The sequence below is a fragment of the Physeter macrocephalus genome, unplaced genomic scaffold, assembly GCF_002837175.3.
Source record: "Physeter macrocephalus isolate SW-GA unplaced genomic scaffold, ASM283717v5 random_64, whole genome shotgun sequence".
NCBI lineage: Eukaryota > Metazoa > Chordata > Mammalia > Artiodactyla > Physeteridae > Physeter > Physeter macrocephalus.
In genome coordinates, this window is record NW_021145350.1 from 112,062 (window position 1) to 122,340 (window position 10,279).

The window sequence follows — 10,279 nt, forward strand, 5'->3', positions numbered from 1 at the left end:
AAGAGAATCAAACATTAGAAAACCCAGAAGATTGGGGGAGTGGGTGACTACCAATATGTCCAATATGTCCCAGAATTTAGACTGCCCTCCTTGCTGTTGGTGGTCAACATTTGTGCTGGTGCTGCTCACCAAATAGTTTCAATTCTACTCCTAGGCCAAAGTAAGATTGCTCTTTGCTGCCCCCTTCTGGTTGAGTGGGGCCATGTAATTAGTTTTGGAGAATTGAGTTGTGGACAAGACAGGTGTCCCTGGGGCCTGTAGCTATTAACTGCTTGTATAAGACCCTCCAGAGCTCTTTTTATTTTTTCCTTCTGGCATGGTGATCGATGGCATATGAGATGGTGGCTGCTCTGTCACCCGGGGTCCCTGAATAACTAAAATGAGAAGAGCCCCATTATTGACCACAAAGTACATGTAGCTAGAGTGAGAAATAAACCTTTATGTTTTAAGCCACTGAGATTTGGGGGTTGTTTGTTATCACAGCATAATTTAGCTTATCCTGACTAATCAGTGCCATACAACAACCGATTCTACAGGCTACGTGGTAAGAACCGGAATAAGAATAATTATTTTTGTTCTGTTACTATCATTATTACTCATTAATTATTATAGATACCACTTACTGAGTGCCTCTTATGTGTACCAGGCATGTACTATGCAGTCGATGCATTGTCTCAATTACTGTTCACAGCAAACTCGGGAGGCAGATCTTATCCCATGACCAAGATGAAAAAAACAAAGCTTAAGAACTGGCACAAATATTTCATTTGCTATATGAGGATTATTGAAGATGATGTTCATTCAGTCATCCTCTGTCCCTTATATAAAGTCCCACGGGATGAAATCATTTGACAATGATTGCAAGAATCCTCTTGGAAAGCTATTTTACAACATGTATCAAGTGCCATTAGAAAGTTCATACCCTTTGCTCCAGTCATGACTATTCTCTAGCCCAGGCTTTCTGTGGTGTAGTTAGATTGCTTGAACAGTAATAAACAAACAAACATACAAATAAAATGTATAGAATATAATATATATTAAGGAAAATGAATTAATGACATTGGAGTTTGTCTCTTGAGTTACTGGTATGTTTCTTTTAGCCAGGTGTTAAGAATGTCCCTGGTTCAGTTGCCCCTTTTGCCCTGGCAGCCGTGATGGTGGTGAACGCTAAACCCAATGCACATAACCACCCTGCAGTATCAGCCCTGCGAGGACCTTATTGTGTCCTCCTCCTTCTGAGGGCTTAATTTCCCATCAGCTGTTAACAGCGGAATGACTTTCCTCCTTTAATAGCAATCATGTAAACCCTCTGGGAGACTGGCAGGATACAAACACATTTTGTAATATGTTCACGTCCACCTTGTATTTGTTCTGTGGTGTCCAGGGGCTAGGCCTGGGGGGTTGGAGCGCTCCTGGCAGATTTGAACTAGAGTAATCTTAAGTGAGTGTGTGGTGCCCCCGCGTGGTGCCTGGTACAACACCACCCTGGATTCATTTGCTCCTATCCGTGGCCAGGCCGTCCACGGTGAATCCAACTCTCTTCCGGCCTTTTGGTGCCCTCTCCTCGCAATCCCTACTCTCTTGCAGGTTCACCCCTCAGGGGCAGTAACCTCTGCTCTTACTCTGTCTTCCTAGGCGCGCTGTCCGCACGCTGGGTCCAAGGTCATCCCCCTCATCCCCCCACGCCTCGCCGCCGCGCTTACAGCTTCACCCAACACAAAAAGTCCTCGAGTTATTTTATTGCTGTATATAGAAGTCAGTTAATGCCCCCTGGACGCCCCTTCCGTCACCTAGCAGTGGTTGCCTCGTCTGCCGGGGCGCGCGAATCGCCGCGGGTCCGAGGGTCGTAGCCGCGTACCGCCACCGGGTGCGCCACCACTTCCCCTCCCCGACGCCGGGCCAGCCGGGATCCTCGGCCTGCAGCCCTCGGCCGAGAAGGCGGGTCAGGAGGGACTGCTCCTCGTCTGATGGAAGGGGAGGCTCGCGGGAAAGGGGCGGCGAGAGACCCCTGACGCGACTACCAGGCTTTGTCGCGCGCGCTGGAGGGGGCGCTGTGGGCCCCTATTCGGAGTAGCAGTAGGTCCCGTAGGCCGCCTGCTGGGGTCTGGGGAAGCCGAAGCTGCGCACTCCGGGATCCGGGAGGCCCCCGCAGCGCGGCCGAGGCATGGTGATGGGGAAGCGCACGCTGCCATCCGCCAGCCAGCCGCCGTCGCACTGGTCCAGCCCGGAGAACTTCCAGGCTGCATAGAGGTGCCCGACCTTGGCCACCATGGCCCCGCGCCGCCGGCACGCCGCGTGGGCTTCAGACAGCGTCAGCCGGCCCGGCACGAAGAACACCTGGCCTGGGGACCGAAGCGGGTCACCGACTGATCCAGAGAAGGGCCAGCCGGGGCGCAGCGGGATTCAGACTCCCAGGGAACAGAGTCGAGGGGGCAGGTGTGGTCGGGTGGGTCCGAGCTTGGGTAGGAGGAGCGGGAGTAACGAGACTGGGGGTGCGGGTGAGGTTGCGGGAGACAGGGTGGAGCCTGGGTGAGCGGAGTGACGGAGGGGCGAGGCCTTCAAGAGACCACGGAGCTGGCCCGGGATCTCAAACCACTTGCCTTCTACCTTCCCCGCCCCATCCTTCAGGTCCGGGTCCTGGCCGTGTTCGCCCCGCCCCGCCTCATTCACGGGCTGAATCCTCCTCCTTCGCAGCCGGTCAGGCCCCGCCCCCTCCGGTGCTGAGGCTGGCTCGCCCCGCCCCCTTACCTGACAGCTCAGAGGTAAAGCAGAAGGCGTCGTAGCGGTCGCGCTTCCGGTCTCGGGGCCCGTAGCTGCGGATTCCGGGCCGACCTGGGCCACCGCACGGAGCGCGCGCCGTGAGCACAGGGTAGCGCACGGAACCCTCGAGCAGCCAGCCCGCGTTACACCAGTCTAGACCCTCGGTCCACGCTGGGGGGAGATGGCGGGGGCGTGGGGGGAGTGTCGGGCGATTAGAGGCGTCACAGGCGGGAGCAGACCCGGAGTTCGCCTCCACTGGGGTCCACGTGACAGCCCGGAGGGCGCCTGGGCGGTGCCCGGGTTCGGCCGCTCACCCTGGTACAGCTGGGAGTAGGTGGCCAGGCGTCCGTCTTGCTCCTCGCACGCCTGCTTCGCCTCGTAGTAATTGAACTGGTACCTGCCCCGGCTGGGCTGGTACGGAAACACCACACCTGGGGGGGTGGCAGAAGGAGAGGGGGAAGGAAGGGCGGTGCAGCCCAGGAAGAAGGGCTAGGGGGACCCCGGGAGCAGGCGGGGGAGAGGCTGGGGAGGAGCCCTGGGAGGCCTGAGATGAGACAGCCGAACCACCCCTGGAGAGGAGCGGGGCAGTAGCCGAAGAGCCTCACCCTCCAGGCGAAGGGTCAGCGCCACACTCTCGTCCTCGATGCCATTGATGAGCTCACAGCGGTACCGGCCCTCGTCCTCCAGGCGCACGCCCGCGATGACCAGGGAGGCGTCTAGCCGATGCCCCCTTCGCATCCTGGCACGCCCCCCCAGGGACCCGTAGCCCCGGGCGTGCAGTCCGTTGGTGATGAGGATGGGCGTTTCCTGGAGTTCCCCCGGCTCCACTTTGCTCCAGCGCACCTTGTAGCTGGGAGGCGGGGCGCCCAGGACGCAGGGCAGCGTGGTCGTGGCCCCACGACGAGAGTGAATGACCTCGTGGATGGGGGGCAGGAGGTAGTGGGGGCCAGGGTGGGGTGCTGAGCAGAGGGGGCCACAGTGGCAGGAACCCCCGACCCTCAATGCCCCAAGTGCCTACCCAGCTCCCCGTACCCCAGGCTCCCCCAACCCTCTCCTCCATTGCTCACTCAGCAACGACTCTCAGCCCCAGAGTATCTCCAACAGCTGCCCTCTCCACTTTCCCCACCACTGTTCCCCAGATTCTGGGCAGAGCTAAGGTCTTACCTGAGTCCCCCAGGGCTCTGTGGAAGGTGGTGAAGGCCCAAGGGAGAAGGAAGTGGCAGAGAGTGGGGAGACTGATCCTGCCTTGCATGATGGGGAGTCAGTCCAGCACAGTCTGCAGGGCACAAAGGGTGGGCATTCCTTAGGACTAAGGGAATGGGGTGGAGGGAACAGGGTAGATCTCCCATCAGGGATTCCTGAGAGGGGACTGTCCAGCTGGAAGCCATGAGGGCAGAAAAAGGGGCTGAAGTTGTTAGCAAAAGGAAAGTAATGGGGCAGGGGCAGTAACTAACTCCACTCCCTGCCAGGCCTCCTGAGCCCATCCCTCCTCCTCTCTCACATCCCTTCAGTCAGCAGGTCCTAATTTAGCACCTCCTCTACCTCTCCATTCTCAGCACAAGTTGTACTTCCCAAGTCTTGCCTTCTGGATTGCTAGCTGTGGTCTCTGTCCTCTCCCAATGCCCATTCCTCATCTGAAGCAAGAGTAAATATGGTCTTGTCACTCTCCTGCTTAAAACAGTGACTCCCCATTGCCATGAGGATCAAATCCAGTGTCCGAACCCAACTTCCAAGACTCTCTGTGATCCAGCCTCTCCCAGCACCTCCAACACTGCCCCCCTACCCTACCCCTCACCACCTGTGCCCTCTGCACTGTGCTCCAGACATGTTCTGGTTCCAACACAGTCCAAGTTCACCCTCACCTTCTTCTTACAGGCAATCAGTTTGGGCCTCACCTCCTCTGGGAAACCTTTCCTCTCCCCTCCACTTCATCACGCTGTAGTGCACTGTGATCTACTCCTCTGGTTCCCCTACTGCCTTGGACTGGGGACTTTTTTTCTTAGAAGTATTTCTATTAGCAGCTAATTTAGCAGTATGGATCTGAAAGTAATACATATGCATATGTAGACTATGTCAGTGAGCTTTCCAGTAATTATAAAGCTATAAAGTATAAAATTATAAGGCTATTAAAAATGATTTCAAACACAATTGTCTATTTCAGTAGTTGATTTTCCCCCTTCTTTATTCTATTCTTTATTCTTTATCAGCTTGGCCATTTTTTTTTAATTAGACTAAAGACCCCTTAACCTAGTTTTATTCCTTTTTGAGATCTGATTCCTCCACTTCCTAATCGCATGACTTTGAACAAGTTGCTTAACCTCTCTCTGCCTCAATGTCCTCATCAGTAAAATGCGGAGAATAGTAGCACAACTACCTCACTGAGCAGTTGTGAGGATTAGAAGAATATATGTAAAATGCTTAAATAGGTCCTGATATCTAGTAAGGGCTATGTATATGTTAGTTGTTATCTGCAGCTCCCGGCATGGTTTCTGGCACACAGTAGGCGCTAAATAAATATGTGTGTTAATGAATGAGCTCACATTAAGGACTTCTGGGAAGAAGAGGAGGGACATGGCAAGAGGAAGGAAAGACTGAGGAGGAGTCGGAACGCTGAGGAGCTGGACTCCATCTTCTTGCAGATGAAGGCCAGAGCTGAGCATGCAGCAGAAGAGACAGGGTTTAGGTGCAGAAAGGACTTCCCAATGGTTAAAAAGGAAAGCATCTGGGACAGGAACCTGAGCGAGAGAACACATCTCCTGTACAGGAGAACCTGGTAAGCACAGTGATAGTGGGAACTGAGACCGATTGAGGGACCCATAGTAACGACAGCCAGCACCAACATGTTTAAAGTTTAACGTGCCTGAAACTGCTCTAGGCACTTTACATGTACACTTTTATATTTACTCCCCTTAGCAATCCTATGAGGTAGGAACAACTATGGATCCCATTTATATATGCTCAAAGGTGCTCACATGTCAAGATACTTGAGTGAGGTCACACAGCTAGTAAGAGGAGGGGTTTGCTGGGACTTGAATCCAGACTTGACATGAGGTTCAAAGCTCTTAGTCACTGATCTGTCTTTCTGTTTCTCAAAGCAGGCGCACACATATCTTCTTCATACCCCTTACAGAGAAATGAGAGAGTGGCCAACAGCTCCAGTGCCTCCCCCCACCTTTTTTTTTCCACTTATAAAGTTTTATTTAAGAGAAATATTCATAATTTTTATGGGACACTTTTAGGTATAGAATAAAATTATTTCACTGATAATTATTTTATGAACATTCTGATCAACAGTACTGTGTAAGATATTTTGACACTGACCTGTTAGAAGTGGGCCTCTTCACAGAGATGGAGGGAGCAGTGACTGGCAGCTTTTTGTCCTGCTGGAGGAAGAGGTTGCAGGTGAAGGAGTTGCCTGGGCCCCTGGGAGGTCCAAGCATCTAAGAGTCCCAGGACTTGGGCCCCTGATCATCGTGGTCTCTCCTTTCACACCTTTGAGGAAAGGCTTCTGCCCTGAGTTCAAAGAAGTCAAGGTACCAAAAACTCCCCCACTCATCACTCCACTAAGCCAGGCTAAGTGACTAGGGTCCAGCTCTGTGGCCGGGCACTGTGTCCGTGGCACTCACTGTCCTGGGCCCAGGGGAAGACACAGCTTAGGAAGAGGCATGGGAACCCATGAAGAGGCATGGAGTAAAGGAGGCAACCCAGGAATAATTACCTGGAATATTGTGGAGAGTGGGGTGCCTCGTTTCTTCTAGATGCTCTTAGACCAGAGAAAGGATGGATTAATGGGTGGGTATAAGGATGTTGGACTGACGGGCATGGAGTGAACTACAAATGAGGCTCAAAGATCCGTAAGTGTCAAGTTCCAGCTGCCTCCACTTTTCCATACGGGCCTACTCTGCGCAGCACCACGCCACCTCCCCCAACAAAGCCCTCACCTCTGCCCTCCGGTGCCTGGGTGCGCATTGCCTATGGGAAGAGGCTCTCAAGGTGGGAATCAGACTTCCAGGACCTCCAGTTGCTTCAAAAAACCTGACCCCTTCTGTCCAGCTCCCCTGTCTGTCATCTGTCTGTCCTTTCCTTCTCTGTCCCCACCCCATCGGAAGCACAATTTCCCATTGTCTCCTTCTTTTCCCCTATTGTTGCATAACAGGGGCCCTTTCTTTATCCTGTGGGTAATGGCAACGAAATGTCAACAGCTGGGGATGTGGGATGCAGGACCGGCTGGCACACGCCACCGGAAAAAGGGCCTGGGTGGAGGCGGGCTCAGAACAGGAACTGACATCCCCAAGGAGGAGAAAATGGGGAGAGGGAGAGAGAAGTTTTGTGAGAAGGTGGAAATGAGGTCCCCCTCAACATTCAAGCTTCACGGCTCTAAAGAGATTTTGTGTAAGGCCGGGGAAATGGCTGAACTCCACGGAGAGAGGGTGAGCAGTCAGCATTGCAATAGGAGAGATGGAAATTAGATAGCAGAGAGGATTTTGCTGTCTCTGGGAAGGACATGAGAATTTCTGAGGATGGAAGGATTTTGGAAAGCTCTCCGAGAGAGGGCATCTTATTTGTTCCCTAGTTCCCCATCGCCTCCTTCAGCAGATGGATAATCTTAAAGTTCTCAAGAGAAGGGAGATCCTTAACCTCCCCGAGTGAAGATTCACTTCTCTAAAATCCCTCTTATTAGGAGGTTCTTTGGGAAGTCTAAACTCCTACTGGCGTTTAGGCTCATTTTTTAAACCTTTCTATTGAGATAGAATTTACATACAACAAAGTGCAGATCCTAAGGGTACAGCTCAATAAATTTTGACATGAGTACACACCCTGTAACTACCCAGCCCCAGAATAAGATCTAGAACGTTTCCAACACCCAGAAGAAGCACATTTCTTTTTTGTTTGCTGTCAATGCACAGGGAGCACTCCCTCCGTAAATAGCCATTTAGAGATGTTTCGAGCTTCAAATCGCCTCTTGCCCTTCTTTTCTCTCTGCAGCCCGACATCAGTGGCTTCACGTTACTAGATCCTACACTTTCAGGATCCTTAGCTTCCTCATTTACCAGAGGGAAGGGAACGTGACTTGTCCAAGACCACACAGAATGCAGTTGTTGAGCCAAGCCTAGAACGTTCTGCTTTTCCGGCTAATTTCTCTTCCACTCCCCTCCTCGAACCTCCAAGTCAGCCCCTGGGCTGCAGGATCTTCACTGGGGTCATATTTGACAGCATGGAGCCCACCCCGACGGTGCTCTTTAAGGATTGGATTGACTGTCTTTTCCTGTCCGCTCCATCCTTTCCGAAACCCTTCCCTCTTCCTCCCAGAGAGAAGGACAAACGAGAACAGACAAAGAGCCGCCTGTCTCCTCTGCCAGGACACCCCGATCCCGCGCATCTGATTGGCTTCCGCCCAATACAAACAAACAGCCTTACGCGGAGGGGGAGCCTATAAAGCCTCCATGGCCTGACCGGTCGCACCCTGATTCCCAGGCTCACCCCTCGCTGCTCCTTTCTCCCCAGACCACTTCTGAGTCGCGGTTCGGAAGTCTCTGGTGTATAAGTCCGTAAAAGGCTGAGTTTGGCAGGGAGGAAGGCCTAGAACTATGCGATAGATGCAAAGAGAACCCCTTGAGGATGGAATGAGAAAGGAACAGACCAAGAATAAATATAGCGTGAATAACCAAACTGTTTAGTCTGCTCAGGTCACGTTCATTCTCAGTTCTTCCCGAAGACACCATGAGACAGGAATGAGGTAAGACTGCTCAAGCTTGAGTTGGCATCTTTTCTGGCATCTTCTGAGGAGAGGCCTTTGGCACTCCTGCTGCCTACCAACCAGGGTGAGATGGAATCATCTAGGAGGAGCATGGAGTCCTGACACCTCTTTCCCTGACACCACAGACTCAGCCTCCACCCTCCAGGCACATTCAGCAGACTAATTGTCTGGATCTTTGGTGACGGCAAGCATGGGCCCAGTTTACTACAGGATTGTTGCATGAAGGACTGGAAAAGTCGGCAAAATGGTACTTTAGGGTGCATAGCAGGGAAGGGCCAGGTGTGCCGGGGTGGGGGTGGGGGTGGGGGGGCTTCCCTCTCCTTCCAGTGAAATTTGCGTTCACACCCAGCTGCCTCAGCCGCTGCAGAGTCTCCAGCAGACGCTGCAGGGCCGTGTCTCGCTCCTCCTCTGCTGGGTCTCACCTTTCTCCTCCTCCCTGGGAGCCCCCAGGCCTCCTCTTTCTTCTAACCCAGGCTCAGGCCTTTTGTGGGGCTGCATCCTGGCTGCACTGCAGGACCATGTGTGGGGTGAGCCTGGGGGAGTCAGCCTTGTGGAAAGACATGTTTTCCACTCAGGATGCCTCACTGTACCCTGAACAGCCTTTGTCCTGTAGACAGAGTCAAGGGTGGGAAGGAAGGGGAAGATGTGGCCCATGCCCTTGGGTGGGGGGTGGGCTGCCAGTCTGGAAGGGCCATGAGGCCACATGGGCTAATGGGAAGAACACTGGACCATGAATCAGGAATCCCATTCCAGCCAGATGCTGACTTCCTATGAGACTCTATACCAACCTCCTGGAGCTTCAGTCTCTCTAATTATCGAACGGGCACCACACCTGCCCAATGGGACTGGCTGGTGTGAGGGTGATGGAGCAGCCTTCTACCCAGTGAAAAGCACGCTGTGAATGAGGTTCATTGTTATAATGGTTAGTTCAAATAGGAAAACTGCTAGAGAAGGGGCGAACGAGATGGGAAAGAGCTGAGATCCTTTAGACCCCCCCATCCTTGAACATCCTTGAACTAGCCACCCCCTCCAAGAAGAGTGGGGGCCCCTCATGGGGCTGGGGTCTCTTTCTAAACAGTGAGGGTGTCCCTCTCTGTATTTCCATCTTACTCTATTTCCATCTCTGTGGAGAACAGGAGGATGTCACCACCATGCCTAAGATGCCATGTGGAGCCCTGACCGTGCCCCATCTCAAGCTGCCCCGCCCAGCCCAGGAGTCCTGACAGAACCCAGTTCCCTGTTTGTCACTCCAGCCCCTTGATTTGGGGCTCTTGAGAAGTGGGACCCACAGTGCCCACTTCAGTACTGATCAGAACCTAGAAACTAGAAGCAAAGATGTCCAGAGGGAGGAGCTGGCTGCCTCTATGCACAGCCTCTTTCTGGCTCTGAAAGGTCTTGAAAGACAACAGTGAGGATATCTGGTTATCCTCATCTCAACCTGGCAAATGTTCAGGTTCCTCAGCCATCTCTATCCTGAGGGCGTGGTGGCTGAGGGGTGTGGCCAGGGTAGTGCTTTTTCTGAAGTCCCCTTTTCTGAAGGGCCTCAGGGTGTAGAGAACTGTGTGAGTAACGCAGTAAATGAACTTAGGAAGGTCTTGACCTTATGAAGTGCTCAGGCTAGTGGGATAACACCTGTCCTATTGCAGAGGTAGATGAGGGTAAAATAAAATGTTGGAAAGTGCAGAGAACAGTAAAAGACAAATGTCTAGAAGTTGTTTGCATGGTTACTAAGATTTAACAATTATATTTTCCATATTACTA

General features: G+C 52.7%; 1 protein-coding gene across 2 annotated transcripts; it reads right to left on the minus strand.

Moving 5' to 3' along the window:
- Positions 1–1,719: 1,719 nt before the first annotated feature.
- HAPLN2 (hyaluronan and proteoglycan link protein 2) lies at positions 1,720–6,849 on the minus strand. 2 transcript variants are annotated; one of them, XM_024116157.2, is made up of 8 exons: positions 6,702–6,849; positions 6,479–6,523; positions 6,082–6,140; positions 3,925–4,036; positions 3,366–3,719; positions 3,075–3,191; positions 2,749–2,931; positions 1,720–2,342 (listed from the first exon to the last, which is right to left on the minus strand). In XM_024116157.2, the coding sequence occupies exons 4-8, from the start codon at positions 4,010–4,012 to the stop codon at positions 2,062–2,064; spliced, it is 1,023 nt and encodes a 340-aa protein (XP_023971925.1). In that variant the 5' UTR covers positions 4,013–4,036; positions 6,082–6,140; positions 6,479–6,523; positions 6,702–6,849; the 3' UTR covers positions 1,720–2,061. The 2 variants fall into 2 exon arrangements, with proteins under 2 accessions (XP_023971925.1, XP_007110411.2); XM_007110349.2 differs by lacking the exon at positions 6,479–6,523 and having other exon boundaries at positions 6,082–6,143; positions 6,702–6,795.
- Between the last annotated feature and the right edge of the window lie 3,430 nt (positions 6,850–10,279).

Bases quoted from the DNA above. Each gene is read 5' to 3' on its own strand.
- HAPLN2 (XM_024116157.2), bottom strand. From the start codon at position 4,012: ATGCAAGGCAGGATCAGTCTCCCCACTCTCTGCCACTTCCTTCTCCCT. The intron at 3,192-3,365 runs GTGAGGCTCTTC...CCACCCCCCCAG, and splicing joins GCTGACCCTTCGCCTGGAGG to GTGTGGTGTTTCCGTACCAG. The intron at 2,932-3,074 runs GTGAGCGGCCGA...ATCTCCCCCCAG, and splicing joins CTACTCCCAGCTGTACCAGG to CGTGGACCGAGGGTCTAGAC.